We start from the raw sequence: 25,945 nt of genomic DNA on the forward strand, positions 1-25,945 counted from the left end.
GTCATCCTGTAGGTGTAGGTCACTTGGGGCTGGGTGTGAATGGTATTAGCAGCCTAGAGAGTCATTAGGGTGATCTGTGGGTTGTTGGCTCTCTCTGCCATCAGGTGAGTCACTGAAGTCCGCTGAGTTTTGATGTAGATGTGTATTCAGTTTTCTGGGATTCTGTGTATTCCTCTTAAGGTTGCTTTTGATCCACTAGAGGATAAATACCTGGAACTCCCCACTAGTCAGACAGAACTGAAGAATCCTTTCGGATGAGAGGTGAAACGTCTCCAAGAATTTCAAGCAAGTCCAGTTGCCTTCTTTAGCACCTACTGTTCAGTTTGGATTCCACCAAAATCAGTCAACTTCTGATGGCATTTTCATCATCCATCCATCCAGCATCTGTAGCCGCTTATCCTGTGTAGGGTCGCAGGCAAGCTGGAGCCTATCCCAGCTGACTATGGGCGAGAGACGGGGTACAAGACAGCATTTATCATCAAAAACATTATTCAGAAATATGGTGAGACACTAATAGCTGTATACATAGACCTAACAGCAGCATATGATCATGCACCAAGAAATTCTCTTTCGCATACTGAAATTACATACTGGAGTAAAACACCTCATAGCAATATTACAAAAAAATGTACAAGGGAACAGCTGCTTCAATACGTGGATCAAAATCAAAGTCTGATGTGCTTGTTGTATGGAGACAGGGAAGCCAAGAATCACTATACCTCTTTAACTATTACTTTATGTACTAAAAGTCGCTGCTCAGGAGATTGATCCAGCCTACCCAGGAGGCTGGGGTGTTTCATTTGAATACAATATACTGCACTGGTATACAAATAGAGAACAGAGAGGAAAGGGAAAACTGACAGGAATAGAAATTATCAGATGGATACTCTATGTGGATGATGTAGTCCTCTTCTGCAAACCTGTTCCTGAGGCTGAGAACCTACTTGCAATATCAACATGTGTAATCGGTTTGGGTTAACAATATCATTCAAAAAACCAAGATGCAGGTGTTTAACAATGATGAACCTGCTAGGAAAGATTCTCTCATCATTGTTGGAGATGAATCAATAGAGAATGTTCAGCAATTTACATACCTCCGCCAATTTATCAGTCACGATAAAGCAGTGTGCCTCACCAGTTATCCTATTGAACGAACAATGGCAAAGTTTACTGAATTCCACAATGTTCTAACCGATAAAACCATAAATATGCAGACTTGTCGGAAGCTACTAGAAAGTTTTGTGCACTCAAGGTTAATGTATGGGACACAAGCATGGTACCCTACGGAGGAACAGAAGAAGACGCTTGTAGTATGTTGGACCCAGAGTTTGAGAAGCATGGTGAGAGGTGGTTCAAAGCGAAATAATATACTAGAGGAAAATGAAGGTACTGATGCAGATTATAGTTATATGTACAACATTGAGCACATCATGAAGTTTGTTTGTACTCAAACTGTGAGTGGCTTAATTAATGCACAATACCTTAAATATACTGCTTATTTACTGTATGTAGAGCTGAGAATACATCTATTACAAAGGAAATTGTTTGCCAAACAAACCAGGAGCCATTATCAATGATCCATGGATCAAAATATCAAAACTGCTTGGTATATCAATTGAGCAAGTTAAAAGACTTATACAATCAAGGAATGAATTTGCTGAGCTAGTACAGAAGCGTACTATTTCGTCTCAGTGATGACAAGGATCATTGATGGAGGATTCTTCAGAACAGCTACAACCGCATGATTGGAAATATGATATTGCTTTCATACAACAGCACTATGAACAAGAAATTAATATAGAGTAACTGACATTCCAGACACACGATGGCCAAATATTTTGTTTATTTTTGCTCCATCAACAAAAATATTTCGTGAAAAAGCCACAGCTGGATATTGTGTGTTTCCATGCCAATGCACAGGCTAATGCACAGTCTGTAGTAAGTGTATAATGGTTTTAATGGAAAGAACTATTACCAGAAGTGGAATTTATATAGCGCACACAAGGGAGTGATACAAGCAATGAAACATCCTACCGCACTCTGAACTAACTGCTGTATAATAGGGAATAAACAAGCTGAACATGGAACAGGTGAACACAATAGAATAATAAACCAATGACAGGATGGGGCAGAAGGAGGACAAAAACCAAACATGTCAAAACAATCAAAAGCATGAGGACAACTGAGAACAATAGCAAACTGTCAGGAGTGGCAAGCTGAGGTAAAGTGAGGCCCGAAGAGCAGACTCAAAACAAGCAGTGTAAAGAGAAAACTTCTTTAATGAAGTAGATGGCAGAAAGACAAAGTAGGGCTCAGGCAAAAACTGGTAGTCAAAAACACAGAGGAGCAGATAGACATGATCAGGGACAAAAAACAGGACAGAAAAATCTTCACTAAAACTGATGAACAAAGGGACAAGGGAAATCCAGGCAGAGGTAGCAAAAGACAATTCAAAAGAACAGGCAGACAAAAAACTGGACAGAAAAACAAAGAGAATCAAGAAGACACAATACCAATGAGCTGTAGCGAGGCGAGGAAAGTCTACAAGAGACAGTCTGGTAAATGGAGTAGCTCCAAACAGTTCTTAAAAAGCCCTGGCTGATGGGAGAGGAGTGGTAGCGCCGCTTCAGGAAATGGCCTTCAGCAAGGCAGGACTTAATTCCTGTCCTGGATCCGGCGTGGAAGTCCCACAATCTAAGGCATGGATGGACTGGACCGGATGTGAGAGTACCCCCCCCTTCAACGGGCGCCTCCAGGCGCCTTAGAAAGTGCTTCAGGATGTTGGTGGAAGTCCGTGATGAGGGTGGGATCCATGATGAACCTGGCAGGAGCCCAGCTCCTCTCCTCAGGACCATACCCCTCCCAAATCAGGGAACTGCAGACAAGGGGTTTGACTTGGAAACCATGGAAAGTTGGAAGAATATGTCTGTGCCCGTAACCATGCGCCAGTCTTACAGAGCAGGGATTAATGACCTTGGAGACAGGGAAAGGTCCTATGACCCTGGGAGCCAATTTGCAGGAGACTGTCTTGAGGGGCAAGTGGCGAGTGGAGAACATTACCTGCTGCCCCACCCAATAGATGGGAGCTGCCAAGCGGTGTTTGTTGGCTTGTTCTTTAAACATCTTGACAGAACGTAGGAGCTTTTTCCTGGTCAATGACCATGTTCTCCTGCAGTGGTGCACAAACATCTGGGCAGAGGGCACGGCGACGACTTCTTGGATGGGGAAGAGTGGTGGCTGGTAACCCAGAGAGCACTGGAAGGGGGAAAAGACCTGTAGCAGAGGTGGGTAAGGAGTTGAGTGTACTCTATCCAAGGAAGGGTCTTGCTCCAGGAGGCAGTATCCTTGGACACCATGCACCTGAAAGTCACTTCCAGCTCCTGGTTGGCCCGTTCCATCTGTCCATTGGTCTGAGGGTGAAAACCTGAAGACAGACTGCGAGAAGCACCAATGAGTTTACAGAAAGCCTTCCAGAATTGGGCAGAGAACTGGGGTCCATGGTTTGATATTATGTCTGAGGGGAGTCCATGTAGACGGAAAACATGGAGTATCAGCAATTCAGCGGTCTCCTTGGCGGTGGGAAGCTTGGGCAGAGGGATAAAATGAACAGCTTTAGAAAAACAGTTGACAGTGAGGATACAAGTATTGCCACCTGAATTGGGGAGTCCTGTGATGAAATCCAGGGCTGTGTGTGACCAGGGCCAGTGGGGAACAGGAAGGGGTCTCAGCAGGCCAGCAGGGGGTCTGTTGCCAGTCTTGTTCCTGGTGCAGATGTCGCAAGCTGCCACAAACCTCTGGATGTCCTCCTTGATGGATGGCCACCAAAAACGTTGTCAGATGAGTGCCAGAGTCCGGGCTGCTCCTGGGTGGCACACCATTCTGGAACCATGACCCCATTGCAACATCTGTGCCTGCACAGAAACAAAGATGGTTAGGAGGTGCATTACTGGGTCCTGCTCATGGGCCTTCTGGACCAGGGTTTCCACCTCTAACAGAGCAGCCCCCACCAGGCACCGTGGAGGAAGGATGGTCTCAGGGGAGGTCGATTCCTCCTAGAGGGGAGAAAACATTCTGGACAAGGCATCAGGCTTACCATTCTAAGAGCCTGGGCAGAAGGAAAGTGTGAACTTGAAGCGAGAAAAGAAGTGACCATCGGGCCTGACGAGAATTGAGGCGCTTAGCAGTCCTGAGGTATTCAAGGTTCTTGTGATCTGCCCATACGAAGAAGGGAAGGTCTGACCCCTCCAACCAATGTCTCTATTCTTCCAAGGCCAGTTTAATGGCCAACAGTTCCCTACTGCCAACGTCATAGTTTCTCTCAGAGGGGGACAGCCGATGAGAGAAGGAGCAAGGATGAAGCTTGTTGTCACTAGCTGATCTTTGGGACAATATGGCCCCCACCCCTGACTCTGAAGCATTGACCTCAACCACAAACTGCCGGGACGGATCTGGAATGGTGAGTATAAGTGCTGACGTGAACCTTCGTTTGAGCTCAGAGAACACCTTCTCAGCCCCTTCCTCCCAGCTGAAAGGGACCTTGGTGGAAGTTAGAGCTGTGAGGGGCCCAGCCACCATACTAAAGTTCCTGATGAATCACTTGTAAAAATTCACAAACCCAAGAAACCGCTGGAGTTCTCACTGAGAGAACGGGGTGAGCCAGTCAGCAACTGCCTTGAGTTTCAAGGGGTCCATCTGAATCTGTGCAGGGGAGATAACGAAACCCAGAAAGGAGACAGAACTTCTATGGAACTCACAGTTCTCTGCCTTAACAAAGAGTTTATTTTCCAGGAGTTGTTGAAGGACCTGCCTGACGTGGATGTAGTGTTCATGAAGGGAGCGGGGAAAAAATCATCCAGATAAACAAAAACATTAAGGTAGTTCCTCAGGACATCATTAACGAGGGCCTGGAAAACCACGGAAGCATTAGTCAGGCCGAACGGAATCACAAGATATTCGTAGTGGCCCGTGGGGGTGTTTTCCATTCGTCCAACTGCTGTCTTCCATTCGTCCCCTTCCCTGATCCTCACAAGGTGGTAAGCATTATGCAGGTCTAGCTTGGTGAAAATCTGGGCTCCCTGGAGTAACTCAAACGCCATAGATATGACAGGTAAGGAGTAACTGTTCTTGATGAAGTCATTTAGCCCACAGTAATTGTGGCAGCGGGGGCGTGGTCAAGTGTTGGTCTGTGACCGGAGGGCAGAGTCAGGGAAGGTAAGTGGCAGAATCACTGCACCTGATGTTGGTTAATCTGTGTTTGTGTGTCTTCCCCAGTGACCACGCCCTACATGACGAGAGAGAGAGCAGAGGAAGGAGGCTCTCTCCCCAACCAGGCGACTGGTGTGTGTGTGCGTGCATGCATGACTAGAGAGTTGACAACGTCTGAAAAGACTAAAATAAAAAGAGTTTGTGGAACTTAATTCTGGCCTGCCGTCTTTCTGTGCTCCACCCACACGAACTGCTACAGTAATCAATGTAAGGGTGCAAGGATTTGTCCTTCTCCACAAAAAAAAAAGAATCCTGCCCCTGCAGGAGAAGAGGGATGAATACTTCCAGCTGCTAAGGACTCAGTGATGTATTTATCCATGGCTTGCCTTTCAGAAGGAGAGAGTGAGTAAAGTTGCCCCTTAAGTGGTGCAGTCCCAGGGAGAAGGTCAATTTCACAGTCATAGGGCCTATGGGGAGGAAGGGAAACAGCTTGAGACTTGCTGAACACAGATTAAGTCATTATACTCGGGAGACACATTACAGAGGTCAGGATATTCACCAATGGTGGGCTGGAGTAGTTTGGCGTGAGGGAGGGCAGATCTCAGGCATGACGATAAACAGAATTGACTCCATCCTAAAATGGTGTTAGTCCAGTTGGCATGGGGGTTATGTAGAGTTGGCCAGGGCAGACCAAGAACTATAGGCACATGGGGATTACTCATGACAAACAACTGGATGGATTCAGAGTGGTTGCCAGAAATTAAGGTGACCGGGGCTGTTCTGTGGGTGATGGTAGTCAGACCAGTACTGTTAAGGGTCAGGACAGTGAGGGACGGGTTCAGAGCCAGTAGTGGAATCCCCAGGTGCTTGGCGGTGGTCGAGCAGATCAGGTTTCTGTCAGCCCCTGAATCAATGAGTGCCTGGAGGTCGTGGGGCTGATCACCATGGATAATGACCACTGGGAGTAGCAGTTGATCGGTAGGGGGCTGATTCTGGACATTGTCCACCAGGGCCCCTAAACTCACTGGTGGGCTCTTCCTTTTAAAAGGGCAAGATTGGCAGAAATGCCCCAGCTGTCTGTAAAAAAACATGCCCTCATATCCCGACGGCGCTGTCGTTCCTCAGGTGAGATGTGGACTCGGTCTACCTGCATTGGTTCAACAGAAGGAATGGGAGGCTGAGGGGGAGCAAGACTAGTCCGAGTTCTCTCTTTCACCCACTGTCTGATCCGAGAGTCAATACGACTGGTGAGGTTCATGAGACCGGGGAGATCAGGTGGCAGTTCTCGTGAGACCAGCTCATCCTTGATGAAGTCTGACAGCCCGTTCAAAAATGCATCAAACAAGGCACTCTCATTCCAGCCACAAGATGCCACCAAAGTGGAAAACTCAATCGCATAGTCAAAAGCGGACCGGGCACCCTGCCGCAGCCCCATGATTTTTCTTGCTGCCTCTCAGCCAGACAGAGTGATCGAAGGTTCGCCTCATCTCCTCTGTGAAATCCTTGAAGCTGGCGCAGCATGGTGCATTGGTGTCCCAGATAGCTGTTCCCCACTCCCTAGCTTTGCCAGTGAGGAGAGTGATGGTGTAGGCCACTTGGAAATGCTCTGCAGGGAAGGTCAGTGGTTGAAGCTCAAGGGTTAGTGAGCATTGAGATAAAAATGATCTGCAGGTACCTGGTTCTTCGTCGTATGGCTGTGGGGCAGGAAGTCTCAGCTCTCTGAAGAGGGCTGGAGCAGGAGGAGTGGTAGGTGGAGGGGGTTGTGTAGGAGCAGACGTTACTTGAAGCTGTTGTAGCTGAGTGGCAAGAAGATTGAGAGTGTCAGAGATGGCAACAAGATTTTGATTCACCTGTTGGATGTTGTGGCAGCGGGGGCGTGGTCAAGCATCGGTCTGTGACCGGAGGGCGGAGTCAGGGAAGGTAAGTGGCAGAATCACTACATCTGATGATAATTAACCTGTTTGTGTGTCTTCCCAGCAACCACGCCCTATATAAGGAGAGAGAGCAGAGGAAGAGAGCTCTCTCCCCAACCAGATTCTGCCACTTACCTTCCTTGACTCCGCCCTCCGGTCACAGACCAATGCTTGACCATGCCCCCGCTGCCACAGATGTCCTGTTGGTGGGTCCCAAGGAGAGGTCCCTGTTTCTGCACCGCTGCTCTTAGCTGGGCAAAATCTGCTAGGTCCACGTTGGCCAGACTGTGCTGTCAGGAGTGATGAGCTGAGGTGAAGTGAAGACCCAAGAGCAGACTCAAAATAGGCAATGTAAAGAGAAAACCTCTTTAATGAAGTAAATGACAGAAAGGCAAAAGGTACAGTAGGGCTCAGGCAAAAATTGGTAGTCAAAAACGGGCCAGGAGGTCAAAAACACAGAGGAGCAGGTAGACACGATCAGGAACAAACAACAGGACAGAAAAATCTTCACAAAAACTGATGAACACAAGGACAAGGGAAATCCAGGCAGAGGTAGCAAAAGACACAATTCAAAAGAACAGGCAGGCAAAATACAAGGACAAAAAACTGGACAGAAAAACAAGGAGAAATTCAGGCAGGGGGAATCAAGAAGACACAATACCAATGAGCTGTAGCAAGGTGAGGAAAGTCTATAAGAGACAATCTGGCAAATGGAGTCGCTCCAAACAGTTCTTAAAAAGCCCCAGCTGATGGGAAAGGAGTGGTAGCAGGTGTGGGAGTGCGGCTTCAGGAAATGGCCTTCAGCAAGGCAGGACTGAATTCCAGTCCTGGATCCAGCCTGGAGCCGGCATGGAAGTCCCACAATCTAAGGCATGGATGGACTGGACCGGACTGTGACAGCAAAATGTAGCCACTATGCTGAGAGCCCTGACAGGTGGAATATGTGACATTTTAAGCAATCATGTATTTATATGTTTTTTAAATTTATTTATTCAGTCTCTAAACCAAATCATAACTGATTCAGCATCATCAGCTTATAAGTATTGAAAAAAAAGTTATAAACCAACACACATTTATTTGAAATGGAAAAATTTGACTGAATACTTACTGAAAGATTATAGTCACATGCCTTTTTTTAGTCATACTGCAAAACTTTTTTAATTAAGTATAATTTGCCTGGAATGTGCAAAACATTTTCTGCTTCTACACTAACACCCACTTCCTAATGCACACACAACTCTGGGTTTGCAAGTAAAATATTCCCTGAGAGGGCAACTAAAAACTCTATTGAGCTAAAACTCCTTATCTTCTTTATCTGAGAAGAAACTAGGATGGAAAAAGGCAGAATGGACAGAGAATAGAGAGGGAAAAGGAATGGCACTTTTGCTGAATGTTAATGAGAGAGCAACTCACAAAGTCTCCAAGCTCTGTAGCCCATCAAAGCTCTGTTTTCCCAGGGACATCACTCTGTTGTTATTGAGATGCCTGCAGTGAGACAGCAAAGAGAACAGTCAGATACACCCACCCCTCTCCATCTAGTGAGCTGAAAGCTGGGGGGGGGGAAGAGCAGAAGTAAAAGACAAAAATAGCAACAAAGACCCCCAGTTTTTTTGTGCCTGATGTCAGTCTAAAAAAATACAGTATACAATAAATGCACCCTGAGCTTTATTCATTTTAACATGACTGTAAAAAAAAAAATAAGATGATCAAAGGGGAGGAGTGCTTTATATTATAAACAGTGTCTTTCAGAGAGCTTTTTCCAAGCCTATTAAATCAGATCCATAACTAAAATCATGCTAGCACAGTAATTATGGTATAAAAGTAAGAAGGAAATACAGTACTGACCATTACAAAGCACTGATATTGGAGACTCCTTCCATAAATGTTATACAAATATTGAGCCAAAACCCCAAGAATCCAGAAATATCTTTTTAAATTCTTCCAAGCAGCTGGATCATATCTGGTGCATATCTGGTGATGTTTTGATAATGTCATGATCATAAAATACCCAACATGGATTTTATCATCAGTGGTCGAAATACTTTTTTCCAGTGTTCTGCAATATTGCAGAATGTCAAAATTTTGTTCTGCAATTTGGAAATATTTTCTGCAAATACACAAGCCTCCATACTACACCCTTCTCAACCTAATAATGCCTATATTTTGTGAGGGAAATTTAATGGATGAACATTATTATTCTGTGTTTCTGTATGTTGAGCTAAAGTGGCTTAGTTACTGAGAAGAGATGTTTTCCACATGCTGTAATTGCCTTTCTGTGACCTTGGTGGTAATGAGCAGAGTGCTTGAGTTCGTCCTAATTACGCATCTTCTCATGATGTAACCACCTCTCCTGACCTCGGTGGTGATAAGCAGAGAGCTTGAGTTCTCCCTGCTTGCATCTGCCTGCACGTACCAAAGCATGCCAGGTGCACTCATTAGCAAAGCTTCATAGAAAATCTTGAGCCAATCACATAAAGACACAAGCAGTGAGCGAATGCCTTCAGAGTATAATAGATAACATTCCTAAAACACAACTCAGAGTGCGCGTACTCTCGGCATCACTGAAGTGGTGTCTTCTACTCTTCTTCTATTCTTCTCTTTTCTTTCCTATTTTATATATATCTTTATATGATCTACTATAATAAATAACTGAAAAGATTACTGCTAAGCGTTCTGAAGTGTTTATTAGAAATTTCCATTACAATTTGGCGTCCCTCGGTGGGCCCTATGCGTCTGATCCTCGGACGACGGAACACTCCCAAGGCTACGGTGCAGAGCTGAGAACTCAGACCAGGCCATCAGGGCTCGCCGAACCAGTAAGTGATAACTCTGCATTCTTCTGTAAAGAAATTAGTGGAAACAGTATTTAAAGAATGATACAAGAAATGGACAGAGATTTGTCCTAGTATTTAAAGAATGATATAAAAGACGGACAGAGATTGTTCCAGTCAAGGAAGACTGATATAAGAGACGGACAGAAGTTTGTCCAAGCCCAGGAGGACTGCTAAGCTGTCCCTCACATCAATATGTTTGCCGAAATGGATAAAACACAATTTTGAGACAATAAACCGTGAGTAGTTTATTGGGTTGTGTAAGAGAAAAATCCGCCCAAGTGATGACTGGGTAACGGCTCACCTACTTGAGCGAGGGAAGTACGGGTGCGTGTCTCAACGGACTCACGTTCAGCGATTCGTAACTGGGAGAGAATTTAGTTTTTCTCCCTTTGTTCTGTGTGAACAACTGGCCCGTCGGAGGAACGGGATAGAGAGGTTCGATTACAAAGTCGCAAAGACACACCGGTGTGCATGCAAAATATTGATGAATTAACAGAGTACTGTCCTCCTCCAAATTCTGAAACAGAGAAACAGATTTTGTACACATGCATGAGTTGTCTTTGAGGTTGTTGTGCTAAATTATACCTACTTTAGTTTAAGGCAAATGTCAGATAAATTGTTTACTAATAAGAACACACCCAAAGGATTATTGTGTTGCATTTTTGGACATAGTCCAACTTGTTCTTCTTGTGATCCAAATAAAAACTCAGCCATTGTTGTCATAACCTATTGATATAACAGTGTACAATGAGGAACAGAAACAGTAAGTTAGGGAAAGAAAAGAAAAGCAAGTAAGCCTGAGGCTACCTGTGCTATAATAAGAATTGGGTGCTCCTATGACAGCCCAAACATCCAGTTTATGAAAACCTCGTATGGCGAGGATTATTTGGCACAGTTTGATATATGGGTAAAGGACTCAGGATTCCCTGAAAAGGGCAGTTTTAGTCCCAGGCAGATAGAACCACGGGCGCAGATAGAGGGGGGGACGGGGGGGATTCGTCCCACCCAGATTTAAATTCACCTCGTTCGGTCCCCCCCACTTATAGGGAGGAAAAAACGTCTATGCTGTCTTTCTTTGCATAAGGCAAACCTCACGGAAAAATCAAAAGACTAATTAGCATTCGGTTTATTGAGGTGCACAGCAGTGTATACATAGTTGCAACTGCGCAGACTGCACAGGTTGCGAGCTCGAGCTTGGTTGCTATGGTTACCCACAAGTTTGACAGGCATATCGGGGACAGCGCCTCCTAGTTCAGGACCCCAACACGGCATGATGAAGGGTGCCCAAAGGCAGAAAACGATTGCATCGTTTAAAAAAAAAAAAACGACTGTAAGTAAACTGTGCCTTACTTTATCATATCACCTTGCAATTTTTTGATAGTCTGTTCAAAGTAATGTCGTAGTGAAAGTAAAATCGTACGGAGTAGAGAAGCCTTTCTGGTAGCCTCCTTCTTTCGGAGGTAGCCTGTAGATACAGTGCTCAGAAGGCAGTTTTAATGTTTAATCTGGCGTTCCCTGCCATAATTTCAGCGAGCATATTGTTTCATAAGGAAACTTTGCAAAGAGTTGTTGACTGACTGCCGCTCACGCAACACACAGGCATAGTTAGAAAGTCAGGATGCACTGGTTTACACTTTACACACACACACACACACACACGTAGCCCAGCCTCTCGCTATGTTTAACAGTTGGAACTTAGCGGTTTTAAAACTAGTTTTGCAGTTTTGCAATTTCTGTGCGTGATGATAATGTGTAAACTTTGGATTTCCATAGGCTATGTTAAAATGTTATCATTGTCCTGGCCTGCAGGTAGTTCCTGGTGATGGCAGTGAGGGAGGTGAAATAACATGTATACACACTACCGTTCAAAAGTTTGGGGTCACCCAGACAATTTTGTGTTTTCCATGAAAAGTCACACTTTTATTTACCACCATAAGTTGTAAAATGAATAGAAAATATAGTCAAGACATTTTTCTGGCCATTTTGAGCATTTAATCGACCCCACAAATGTGATGCTCCAGAAACTCAATCTGCTCAAAGGAAGGTCAGTTTTATAGCTTCTCTAAAGAGCTCAACTGTTTTCAGCTGTGCTAACATGATTGTACAAGGGTTTTCTAATCATCCATTAGCTTTCTGAGGCAATGAGCAAACACATTGTACCATTAGAACACTGGAGTGAGAGTTGCTGGAAATGGGCCTCTATACACCTATGGAGATATTGCACCAAAAACCAGACATTTAGTAGAATTTAGCTAGAATAGTCATTTACCACATTAGCAATGTATAGAGTGGATTTCTGATTAGTTTAAAGTGATCTTCATTGAAAAGAACAGTGCTTTTCTTTCAAAAATAAGGACATTTCAAAGTGGCCCCAAACTTTTGAATGGTAGTGTGTGTGTGTGTGTGTGTGTGTGTGTGTGTGTGTATATATATATATATATATATATATATAAATAATATACACACACACATATATAGATATATAAAATATACACACACATACATACATATATATAATATACACACACACACACACACACATATATATATATATATATATATGTGTGTGTGTGTGTATATATATAATATAATATACACACACAAAATGGAATCATTTGCTGACAGCTCAGTCCCCCCCAGTTCAAAAATCCTATCTGCGCCCCTGGATAGAACAGTTAGAAGAAAAGTTGAAATGGAAGGAAAAAGAAGAGTCTGCAGATAATGTTAAGTTCTTAGGGGACTGGAGGGCATTTTCTGCATGGAAAGAAGAAACACTTAAGAGAGAGTACAAAAGAGAGAAACGGCAGGCAGGGCTCTCACCCTCTTCTCAGTGTTTGAAATTTCAGATGGGCCCTGACCTGGAGTCTGCCCCACCACCCCGACACACACTGCCTCCTCAGCAAGGCGGAGTATCACTCCCACAAGAGCTTCACCCACAGAAAGGGGGAGAAGTTGAGACAAAGAAAAAAAAAACTGAGCCTCTGGAATCTCTCCCAGCCTACCAGCCGCCTCCAGCATCAGCACCTCTCAGCGCTTCTCCATCACACACGAGATCCGGTCTTGCATATGGCGATGGAAAAGACACCCTCCTGGACCTGACCACGTGCTCACCAGTGGGTCCACAAGACCATAACCTAAAGTCTGAAGTCCTTCATCTTCCAATGATGGAAGTGGCTGGAGCTGATGGCGTGCTTTTAGTCCACAGACCCTAGACGACAGCTGACATGAAGAAAAGCATGGCTTCTCTTCCCAATGTGAGAGAGGTAGGAGGAAAGAGATTTGGTAATGAGCTGTTGATATTTTGCAGAGAATTCCAACCAACCACCCATGAACTTCACCGCCTACTCATGATCAAGATCGGTATAGATTGGAACAAGGTTTCCAAAGAGTGGTCGGAAGCTGACCAGCGAGTGACTACACCAGACTGGAGCGCGGCTGGCAATGGTGAGTATAGAGATACCATCACTGCTCTCTGTGCTCGTCTGGACAGTGCTTTTCCCTTGAACATAGATATGACTAAGATCAGTACAGTATGTGTAAGCAAGAAGATGGAGAAGGTGTGCCAGCGTTTCTCGCCCGTCTCACCGCCGTGCATGAGAAACACAGTGGCCTGACCAGGCCCATGACCCTGGCTGCAGTGGAGGGCACTCCTGAGCCTCACCAAGATCGAGCAGTACGCTGTGCATGCAGAAAAGCTGCTGAAAGAGAAGGAGAAGACAAAGTCAACACAAAGAGACCAAGACCTACACGCCGCCACTCTCACTCTTCTCCAGACTGCTCAGCCTGGACCTAGAGGAAGAGGTCGAGGTAGGGGCCGAGACAGGATGACCTGGGGTGACTCGTCCTGGATAAAAGGCGCAACCTGCTACAACTGCAATCAGAAGGGACACATTGCTCGAGATTGTCTCCACAGTAGCAGGCAGAAGCCCCGTGAGGAGTACAGCAAAGCAGACTGACGGGCAGACTCCGGGAACGGGCCCTGCACAGAGAACAGGGGAGGTAATACACACACACCTGGTGATATACATACACATAGACAAGAGCATTCACATAACATGAAACACATTAGTAGCAGCACCTGCATGCAACACCAAGACTACACAGAAATGCCCGATACACCAGTCAAAATAGATACACCTGAAGTTGCATTAAGTTTGTTAAAATACACAACTACTCCCTTCTCTAAACTCCCTTGTATGCCCCTCACTGTATGTGGGCATGTGTTAACCTTTTTAGTAGATTCTGGAGCAGCACACTCAGTGATACAACATGGGGTACTTCCAGTAGACCCACCACTCAGCTCAAATTCTATTCAGATAATGGGCATCTCAGGACGACCTGTAACCGAAACTTTCTCAGTCAACCTCCCATGTAAAAGCGAGGAAGGAATAGTTACGTCCCACTCATTTCTCATCCAGTAAATTTCTTAGCACGTGATTTAATGTGCAAATTAGGAGTAAATCTCACGTCCACTCCAGATGGACTAACTACTGAAGTAAGTGAAATGTGCGGTGTGCAGTATGGGTTTGGAAGCCCCCTGTATGTGTATGTCTGGCGGCTCTGCTCAGATCAACTCACACAAACTCCAAAACACCTTGTACAGCTCGCACACTTGAACACCTCATCATTTGACACAGATTATATGAAAGAGGTAGATTTGCATTACACAGCACATGTTCACCAAGGGCAAGATGTGGAGTTTGAAAAGACTTGGTTTGCAGACCCCCATGTACAGTACGTGAAAGATTGACCCTCAAAACTACATATTGGTCTAAACATTATTGCGCTGTGCAGGTCCATTTTACTCATTGTCCGAACAACTGCATCAATGTTCATCGCAGTGTTCTCAAACATGTTATACACGGCCTCGTGTCAGAGGACTCTGAGGTTGGCTGCTGCCAGCATGATTTCTTTGACATCGTTAATTCTATATCCTATGTCTCATTAGCAAAGCCATGAGCCGCCCATTGGAAAGACGTGGGGAAGTGGGTCAAGAAGAGTGCAGTCGATGGCAATGAATGGTCCCAAACAGAGGACCCTAGTGTGTTGTTTTGCCAAAGGCTTGGGGTCTACAAACAAAGTCATGCTATGTGTGTGTATGTTAAGCGCAGCGTAATATTAGCCACTGATGACCGGGATCCTGGGGACCCTGGCCATAGTGGCCTGTTTGTCTCTGTTTCCACAGGCATAACTCCAGCAGAGGTGCACCCCAAATTGGCGGTAGTTCCAAATTCCGTTTGGGTGAAGGGTAAACATGATGTGGGCCTAATAAACAATGCTGAATCAGTGGTGATCACCCCCAAATCAGATTTCAGGCCTAAACAGACCCAATACCCACTCAAACCAGAAGCAATCGCAGGTATAAGACCAGTCTTTGATTCGTTGCTGAAGGCAGATGTAATTGTCCCTTGCCAGGACTCTCCAGTGCGCACTCCTATTTTTCCAGTTAAGAAGGCAAGAAACTGTCCCAGCCCGATGAGTAGAGGTTTGTCCAAGATCTGCAAGCAGTCAATGCTGTGGCTGTCCCACGCGCACCTGACGTCCCTAAAGAGTGCTCTGCAGACCACACCCACTCTGGGACTGCCTGACCCCAATAAATAATTTTGTTCAAAGTGTAGATGAAAAGAAGGGTTTTATGACCTCTGTTCTTTTGCATAAACACGGGGATAGATTGAGACCTGTAGCTTACTTCTCCAGCAGGCTGGATCCAGTGGCGGCTGGACTTCCTGTTTGCCTGCGTGCAGTTGCTGCAGCTGAAAAGGCGGTAACTGCCTCCAGAAATATTGTGGGGTATTCTAACCTCACCCTTTTGGTCCCACATGCTGTCTCCCTGCTTCTGTTGGAGAAAAAGACTTCACATTTGTCAGCACAGAGATGACTGAAGTATAACACTGTCATACTTGATATGCCTAACATCATTGTGAAACGTTGTTCTGTTCTGAATTCTGCCTCTCTTCTCCCTACAGAGGATGATGGAGAGCCACATGACTGTGTTGCTCTCACTAACGATTTTTGTTCCCCCAGGGCAGACTTAAAAAGCGACCCTTTGGAAAATCCAGACATGGTCCTCTATGTGGATGGTTCAGCCTCCAGAGACTCAGAGACGGGAAAGAAGAAAGTAGGTTTTGCCGTAGTCTCAGATCACGAGGTCCTCAAGGCGTCGTGTCTGTCCTCAAACCTGTCGGCGCAGGCCGCAGAGCTCTGTGCCCTTATTGAGGCATGCAAATTGGCTGCAGGGCAATCTGTCAATATTTTTACAGACAGCAGGTATGCATTTGGCATAGTGCATGATTTTGGCACCATTTGGAAACACAGAAATTCTCACTAGCACAGGATCTCCCACTGCACATCATAAACTGGTCTCTGAGTTGTTGGATGCTATTCTACTCCCTAGAGACATTGCTGTGTGTAAGTGTGCTGCCCATACTAACAATACTGATCTTGTGTCTCAAGGGAATGCCAGGGTGGACGCGGCAGCTAAGTGTGCAGCCTCAGCTTCCAGTTCACCCTCTAACCTTGCTTTTCCTCAGGTTTCTACCCCCTTTTTACAGCTAGCAGACCTTCAGAGCACTGCCACTCAGGATGAGAGACGAGTCTGGAAACAGGCAGGCTGTATCTTTGCAAACTTGGTCTGGGTTTGTCCCTCGGGCCATCCCTGTCGACCAAAACACATGTTCCCTTTCTATGCAAAATTGGCACATGGGCTCACCCATGTGTCAAAAGGGGGGATGGTAGCAGAAGTAACAAAGAGATGGTTCACAGAGGGGTTTTCAAATTATGCTGCGAAATTTTGCAAGCAATGCTTGATATGTGCACAACATAATGCAGGTCAAGGTATCAAACTAACTCAAGCAGCACACCTAATACCAGACAAACCATTTGATAATTTCCAAATGGACTTCATTGAACTGACACCTAGTGAAGGGAAAAGGTATTGCCTGGTAATAGCTGACATGTTTTCAAAATGGGTTGAAGTACTCCCCACAGCTAAACAGGACTCAGAGGCAGTAGTCAAAGCACTCCTGGGAGATATAATTCCTAGGTGGGGTATACCTAGCAAAATCTCAAGTGACAATGGAACACCCTTTGTTAATGCAGCCCTAAAGAAAATAGGAGCATTCCTAGGGATAGACCTGAAACAACATTGTGCCTACCATCCTGCCAGTGTGGGAGCAGTAGAGAGGGAAAATGGGTCACTTAAAAATAAACTAAGCAAAGCTTGTGCAGAAACAGGACTAGGATGGACAAAGGTCATCCCTGTAGTACTCACACAAATGAGGATGCAAATTAGACCTAAGCATGGGTTAAGCCCATTCGAAATTCTGTTTGGATGAGTACCCAACATGGGGATAGGGCCAGCCCAAGGAACACTGCCGAACAGCAGACTGTGTGATGATGCAATGTTGAATTACTGTGCAACGTTGTCCTCTGCTTTGAAATCTATCCACAAACAAGTAAAAGAAGCACTTCCCAAACCCACTGAGGGACCTCTGCACGATCTACAACCAGGGGATTGGATTGTGGTGAAGGACTTCCGACGAACCAAGTGGAACAAGCCACGGTGGAATGGCCCATTCCAGGTCCTGCTCACGACCCCAACAGCAGTGAAGGTCACGGGCAGAGTGACGTGGATCCACGCTAGCCACTGCAAGAGGGTTCCTGAACCGGCTGAGCAGGAGGAAGAGGAAGGCCTAAGTGACCAGACGCTGACTAAAGCTCGTGAGGAAGAAAGGCATCACTACATGGAACAGTGCAAGTATCACATCAGTCACACACACACCCTCAATAGGGAAGAGTATTTCAGTGTCTAGCCAATAGATAAGTCTTAGGGTTTCGAGTTTCCTCCAAGTCCCGGTGAGGTGGGACAAGGGCTGATAGGGCATGCCCGCCCTCTGAGCACCAATACATGTCAAGAAGGGCAAGGGTTAACTTGGAGACCTAGTTAACATAGAATGAAGGGGGTAAATCATTATAAGCTAGGTCCAGTCATGGGCCTGAGCATCCTGATACTGCTGGGGCTCACAGGAGGATTCGTGTGGTGGCTGATACAGGGAACTCAGGCTGACACAGAGTCGAAGACAGTTGGTTTAGTGGATGGAAGACTCTAATTCTATCCACCATACCGGTCCTGGGCTTAGTGATTGTGATGCTATGTTTGCTCCCTGTTTTCTGTCAATGTTGTATGTCTGTGTTTCAGAGGCAGTTGACAAATATCGGTTACCAGATGGTGAAAATAGACTCAGACAACTTGCATGACTGGCCTCCAAACCCACACGAAGACTATAACCCACCGTTCGATGACATCAGCACAGTTGACATGAATTACTCCTAACTCAAAACACTTTCATTTATGGTTGTTTCCTGTTCTATTATTCCTGATCTACACTACCGTTCAAAAGTTTGGGGTCACTTTGAAATTTCCTTATTTTTGAAAGAAAAGCACTGTTCTTTTCAATGAAGATCACTTTAAACTAATCAGAAATACACTCTATACCAGGGTTTTTCAAAGTGTGGGGCGTGCCTCCCCTAGGGGGCGCCAGAGTTTTTCAGGGGGACACAACGTGAGGAAAAATAAACCAGAATAAGTTACTATTGCGGGCGGCACGGTGGTGTAGTGGTTAGCGCTGTTGCCTCACAGCAAGAAGGTCCGGGTTTGAGCCCCGTGGCCGGCGAGGGCCTTTCTGGGTGGAGTTTGCATGTTCTCCCCGTGTCCGCGTGGGTTTCCTCCGGGTGCTCTGGTTTCCCCCACAATCCAAAGACATGCAGATTAGGTTAACTGGTGACTCTAAATTGACCGTAGGTGTGAATGGTTGTCTGTGTCTATGTGTCAGCCCTGTGATGACCTGGCGACTTGTCCAGGGTGTACCCCGCCTTTCGTCTGTAGTCAGCTGGGATAGGCTCCAGCTTGCCTGCGACCCTGTAGAACAGAATAAAGCGGCTAGAGATAATGAGATGAGATGAGAAGTTACTATTGCGGACATTTAGCAAACTTCAGCTAGCCTTTGCCAGAGACAAAATGGATCGATTTTTAGTACCTAAAGCTACAGTGAGTGAGGAGACAGAGTCTAGGCCAAGCAAAAAAAGAAGGAAGTATGACCATGATTATTTAAAGTTTGGATTTTCAGGGACTGGATCTGAAGATGCTCCACTGCCACAGTGTGTTGTCTGCCAAGAGGTGCTAGCTAACGATGCTATGAGATGTTTAAAAGGTGTAAAACAAGATGTTTTTTTTTTTTTAAAAAGCACAGATGTTTAAAATGTGTAAAAAAAATGTTTTTAAAAGCACAGATGTTTAAAATGTGTAAAAAAGAGGTTTTAAAAAAGCACAGATGTTTAAAATGTGTAAAACAAGATGTTTTAAAAAAGCAGATATTTAAAATGTGTAAAAAAAGATGGTTTTAAAAAAGCAGATGTTTAAAATGTGTAAAAAAAGAGGTTTTAAAAAAGCAGATGTTTAAAATGTGTAAAACAAGATGTTTTAAAAAAAGCAGATGTTTAAAATGTGTAAAAAAGATGTTTTAAAAAGCACAGATGTTTAAAATGTGTAAAACAAGATGTTTAAAAAAAAGCAGATGTTTAAAATGTGTAAAAAAGATGTTTTAAAAAGCACAGATGTTTAAAATGTGTAAAAAAAAAAAACATCGTTTTACACATTTTAAACATCTGTGCTTTAAAATGTGCAAAAAAGGGGTTTTAAAAAAGCACAGATGTTTAAAATGTGTAAAACGATGTTTTTTACACATTTTAAACATCTGTGCTTTTTAAAACATCTTTTTTACACATTTTAAACATCTGCTTTTTTTAAAACATCTTGTTTTACACATTTTAAACATCTGCTTTTTCTTGTCTGTGTAAAACAAGATGTTTTTAAAAAAGCAGATGTTTAAAATGTGTAAAAAAAAGATGTTTTAAAAAGCACAGATGTTTAAAAAGTGTAAAACAAGATGTTTTTAAAAAAGCAGATGTGTAAAATGTGTAAAAAAGAGGTTTTAAAAAAGCAGATGTTTAAAATGTGTAAAACAATATGTTTTAAAAAAAGCACAGATGTTTAAAATGTGTAAAAGAAAAAAATAAAATGTGTACAACAACCATTTTTTTAAATATGAATGGAACATTAAGTATAGCAACAACAAAAATTGTAAGGTGGGGGGGGGGGGGGGCGCTGTTGTTTATTTGCTCTCTGAGGGGGGGCTGACTCTCCCACACTTTGAAAACCTCTGCTCTATACATTGCTAATGTGGTAAATGACTATTCTAGCTGCAAATGTCTGGTTTTTGGTGCAATATCTACATAGGTGTATAGAGGCCCATTTCCAGCAACTATCACTCCAGTGTTCTAATGGTACAATGTGTTTGCTCATTGCCTCAGAAGGCTAATGGATGATTAGAAAACCCTTGTACAATCATGTTAGCACAGCTGAAAACAGTTGAGCTCTTTAGAGAAGCTATAAAACTGACCTTCCTTTGAGCAGATTGAGTTTCTGGAGCATCACATTTGTGGGGTCGATTAAATGCTCAAAATGGCCAGAAAAATGTCTTGACTATATTTTCTATTCATTTTACAACTTATGGTGGTAAATAAAAGTGTGACTTTTCATGGAAAACACAAAATTGTCTGGGTGACCCCAAACTTTTGAACGGTAGTGTATGTACTGTATATAGCTTGCTCGCGTTAACTTAAGACGTCTATGTCTTACAAAAACAGCCTTAGCATTATCCCTGTACACTTAATGACGTGTTAAGTCGAATCTCTCTGGGAACTCTTATCACTGAAACTGTGTACAGTTCTTTTCTTTTATAGCCCGGTCACACCGCCCAAACTTTGCTGGAGCGTTCCTTGAACGGTAGGGAGGGGGGGCCGAATTTCAACAACGCTCGTCACCGCGCACAAAATGGGAAAAAAATCAAAAACAAGGGCGTTGGCTTAGCGGTGCACCGCTGAAGCCGGCGTTGCTTTAGCGTTGGTTTAGCGGTAGCGAGCGTTGGTTTAGCGGTGACGTGAGCGTTGGTATAGCGGCGTTCTGCGCATGCGGGCTTTGGCTCGGCGGGGGTATAAAGTTGGTTTAGCGGCATACCGCTTGTGACTACGGAGCTGAACGGATCGTTTTGATACAAGTTCTGATAGATTTTTGATAGAAGCTCCACCATCAGCTTGTCATACAGTCCATGTTCAGGCCTTCTCAGTATTCACTGTCTGACCCACACAACTCTGTCTCTCCTTCTCTCTCTTCTCCTTCTGTCAACAGCTTGTTGCAATCTGAGGCGGTTCTGATTCTGCTGCTGGACTAGTGCACCAATCATAGCAAGTCTCTCAGCATCCATGGTGATACAGTTTTACTGTAACTTTGAGCAAATTCGATATAGATGAGATCTGAACTCAACGGCAGCTCGATTCCAAATGAGCTCCTGGTCCATTTCTCCCTGTATTTATAGCCAAATTCTGGTCCCGCTCCGACACCTCTATACCAACGCCAAAACAAAGTTCATCGCCGCCATGGATAGCTGCTTCAACACCCGACACCGTTCCAGCAACCCCGTGTCCGCTCGTAAAACGCTTACAACCGCTCCACCGAAGTTTGTGCAACGTTTAATCGCCGCCCGGGCAACGCTGGCAAAGCAGCGGTGGTCCAGCGTTCAAGATTTCTGCATTGGCCTAGCGGACCCAAGCATCCACGAACTTGCGTCTAGCGGTGCCAAACTTTGACTGGGCATTGGTGGAGCGGGGGTGAACTTTGCCGGGGCGGAAAATTGCCCCCTCCTCACCGCTCGCAATATTTTGTGCAGCTCAAAACTTTCGGAGCGGTAGGAGGGCCCCTCGAGAAACATCAGCGGTGGCCGAGCGTATACGGCGTTGCTTTAACGGGGGCCAACTTTTGTTAAACGGTGGTGAATGGTTACGAGTGGTGATGAATTTTTTTCACCGCTCCAGGAACGCTCCAGCAAAGTTCGGGCGGTGTGACCGGGCTATTAGCAATATTATCCTGTAGGATAAAAAGGGGGGAAATGTGAGGGAAATTTAATGGACGAACATTATTATTCTCTGTGTTTCTGTATGTTGAGCTAAAGTGGCTTAGTTACTGAGAAGAGATGTTTTCCACATGCTGTAATTGCCTTTCTGTGACCTTGGTGGTAATGAGCAGGGTGCTTGAGTTCGTCCTAACTACACATCTTCTCATGATGTAACCACCTCTCCTGACCTCGGTGGTGATAAGCAGAGAGCTTGAGTTCTCCCTGCTTGCATCTGCCTGCACGTACCAAAGCATGCCAGGTCCACTCATTAGCAAAGCTTCATAGAAAATCTTGAGCCAATCACGTGAAGACACAAGCAGTGAGCGAATGCCTTCAGAGTATAATAGATAACATTCCTAAAACACAACTCAGAGTGCGCGTACTCTTGGCATCACTGAAGTGGTGTCTTCTACTCTTCTCTTTCCTTTCCTATTTTATATATCTTTATATGATCTACTATAATAAATAACTGAAAAGACGACTGCTAAGCGTTCTGAAGTGTTTATTAGAAATTTCCATTACAATTTACATCATATCTAGCTTTACAACTCATAGCATTACTGTAATTCTTTATTCTCTCACTCTATTTTTAATTTCAGTCTTCACAGATCCTTCTCTGCAGCAAAGTTATCATTCCATGATACCTCCACAGGTCTTTCATCCCCCTCGCCCTGACACTATGGGCTACTACAACTTGAAGTATAACAACTAATTCATAAATGTACTAGTTATCACACCCACACATTATTCTTCCACACAACATACTAATAAAGGTATCACCACAATAAAAAATAGAACACAACTGTTCTTCAAGAAACAAAACATTCATTTTCATGTTACACGTCATGCTACATTTTGTCAAGATTAAGTTTCTAGCTTGAACAATAGACTGTTACCCAAAATGTACTTCATTCACAGTGTTTCCATCTGCAACCTGTAGTTTTAAATTGAAAGCAAGGTTTCAATTCTACACTCTGTTACATCTTACGATGATGCAAAGAATTGATGCCATTAAGGAATAAAACCCAACTGGCAAATGGAAAGACGTTTGGGTTCATTGTGTTTGCCTGGCTTCTAAAGTGCAAGGTCATGAAATGAACTGAGAACTACTGCAGGGGCTTCACTTCTCTAAACTAACAACAGAGAACTGGGTACAAACTAATCATGGCAGAACTGAGAGCTACAGAACTGAACCTATGAGCTTTGTCTTACAGGGCAACCGTTTTACTTTGTGCTAGTCTGCACCACAGGCAAGACAGCACTTGTAAAAAAAAAAAATAGAACATGTACATACACAAAACATGTATTAGTGTAGCTTGGTATGAGAAAACAAAATATTCAAAAGTATCTACGAGTAAAGGTAAAATACTGTTGCTGTCTTCAAAAGGGATATAATATCAGTATAATTTTGCATGATTCAACAATACAATATATACAAACCTATACAGTTTACCAATATATATGTATGCAAGATAAGAACTAATCAGAGTCTTCGCTTTCTGAACCAGATCCCGTCTTTATTTTTGTCACCCTTGCGGACGCGCGATCTGTCACTGTTGTTGTTGGAGTCACGCTGGCTGCCGGTTTTGCCGAGATACGACAAAATCGTCCTTGTTTTCTTGGCATTTTTGTCGGACTCTTGCCCCGAAGAAACAATCCACTTCTTGGGAGCCATGTTTGTTGTGCTGCATTGAATTCTGGGAGATGCATGGTGGAAACTGGCGAACACTGCCGAGGAAGTTGTCGGGTCCTCAGGTAAAAACTGAGTTATGCTAACATGAATAACTTTAACTTATCTGAAGTCCTGTCAGAAATCTCATCTCATCTCATTATCTCTAGCCGCTTTATCCTTCTACAGGGTCACAGGCAAGCTGGAGCCTATCCCAGCTGACTACGGGCGAAAGGCAGGGTACACCCTGGACAAGTCTCCAGGTCATCACAGGGCTGACACATAGACACAGACAACCATTCATACTCACATTCACACCTACAGTCAATTTAGAGTCACCAGTTAACCTAACCTGCATGTCTTTGGACTGTGGGGGAAACCGGAGCACCCGGAGGAAACCCACGCGGACACGGGGAGAACATGCAAACTCCGCACAGAAAGGCCCTCGCCGGCCACGGGGCTCAAACCTGGACCTTCTTGCTGTGAGGCGACAGCACTAACCGCTAGACCACTGTGCCGCCCCCTTTCAGAAATGTTTTAGCATAATCTTCCCAAATAAACAGATTGTAGAAATCTTTCTTTTCTAGTAGTATTAGCTACCCAACATGATTTTGAGTTTGAAAAGATTTTGCTAGCATGTCAGGTGGAGCTTCACTAACGAGCTAGCTTAACGTTAAACCACCATGATGGCACAGGATGTGTTCATTTTGTGAATTCACATTTCTGTCTTTGGTCATGGCGTTAGGTATTGTAAGCATTGTGGCAATAATACAACGATGTCTCATCTCATCTCATTATCTCTAGCCGCTTTATCCTGTTCTACAGGGTCACAGGCAAGCTGGAGCCTATCCCAGCTGACTACGGGCGAAAGGCGGGGTACACCCTGGACAAGTCACCAGGTCATCACAGGGCTGACACATAGACACAGACAACCATTCACACTCACATTCACACCTACAGCCAATTTAGAGTCACCAGTTAACCTAACCTGCATGTCTTTGGACTGTGGGGGAAACCGGAGCACCTGAAGGAAACCCACGCGGACACGGGGAGAACATGCAAACTCCACACAGAAAGGCCCTCGCTGGCCACGGGGCTCGAACCCGGACCTTCTTGCTGTGAGGCGACAGCGCTAACCACTACACCACTGTGCCGCCCAATACAACGATGTGTTAACAAAAAATGTACTTTTAAGACTTAAGTATTTTTAAAAGCAAGTACTTCAGTACTTTAACTTAAGTAAAAATTTGACTGTACAACTTTCACTTGTATCGGAGTAACATTTGACCAATGGAATCTGTACTTTGACTTAAGTAATGAAGTTGGGTACTTTGTCCACCTCTGAATACAACAGCACATTATTTGTTTTACCTCATGAATTTTAGTTATTTATTTATTTTTCAAAATAAACACATTTCAATTTTGATTCTTTCAACACATTTTTACAAAGTTGGGACTATAAAGCATTTACCACTTTATAATGTTGCTATTCCTTATCACAACATTTAAAAGATGTTGAGGGACTGAAGGAACCAAGTGATGAAGCATTTCAGGTGTTATTTTGTCCTATTCTTAGTACGGGGTCATCATCATGTTTTTCTTTCAAAATTCGCTGCACATACCCTATTGGGGAGACAGGGGAAAGGGTAACAGTCTGGATGGTCACTCATCTCTGGTCTGGAGCTCACGGATGTCAGGATGCAGGCACTTATGGATGTATGTGCAGGGGAGAGCAGAGAACGCAAACTCATCTCATCTCATATCATCTCTAGCCGCTTTATCCTGTTCTACAGGGTCGCAGGCAAGCTGGAGCCTATCCCAGCTGACTACGGGCGAAAGGCGGGGTACACCCTGGACAAGTCGCCAGGTCATCACAGGGCTGACACATAGACACAGACAACCATTCACACTCACATTCACACCTACGGTCAATTTAGAGTCACCAGTTAACCTAACCTGCATGTCTTTGGACTGTGGGGGAAACCGGAGCACCCGGAGGAAACCCACGCGGACACGGGGAGAACATGCAAACTCTGCACAGAAAGGCCCTCGCCGGCCATGGGGCTCAAACCCGGACCTTCTTGCTGTGAGGCGACAGCGCTAACCACTACACCACCGTGCCGCCAGAACGCAGACTGACAAACAAATCCAAAACGCTAGATGAAATCGAAGTCGAGGGACAGGCAGGGGTCGATCGATCGGCAGACAGAGTAATAAGGGCTAAAGAGTAACAAGAATGAGACAATAACAAGGGTCGAGAACATGATAAGGCAGACAGAATAACAAGGCTTGGTATGCCAGATAAGACACTGAACG

At 44.5% G+C, this 25,945-nt stretch overlaps 1 protein-coding gene across 1 annotated transcript in view; it reads right to left on the bottom strand.

Annotated features, from left to right (window-relative positions):
* LOC132869944 (leucine-rich repeat-containing G-protein coupled receptor 5-like) overlaps window positions 1-25,945 on the bottom strand; it is a gene marked incomplete at its 3' end in the record, with an annotated part of 250,936 nt that overhangs the window by 60,188 nt on the left and 164,803 nt on the right. Inside the window, exon 6 of the mRNA XM_060903511.1 lies at window positions 8,532-8,603. Within this exon, the coding sequence (XP_060759494.1) occupies window positions 8,532-8,603 (72 nt within the window). The remainder of the gene's footprint in view (window positions 1-8,531; window positions 8,604-25,945) is intronic.

This window comes from Neoarius graeffei, chromosome 21 (assembly GCF_027579695.1).
Source record: "Neoarius graeffei isolate fNeoGra1 chromosome 21, fNeoGra1.pri, whole genome shotgun sequence".
NCBI lineage: Eukaryota > Metazoa > Chordata > Actinopteri > Siluriformes > Ariidae > Neoarius > Neoarius graeffei.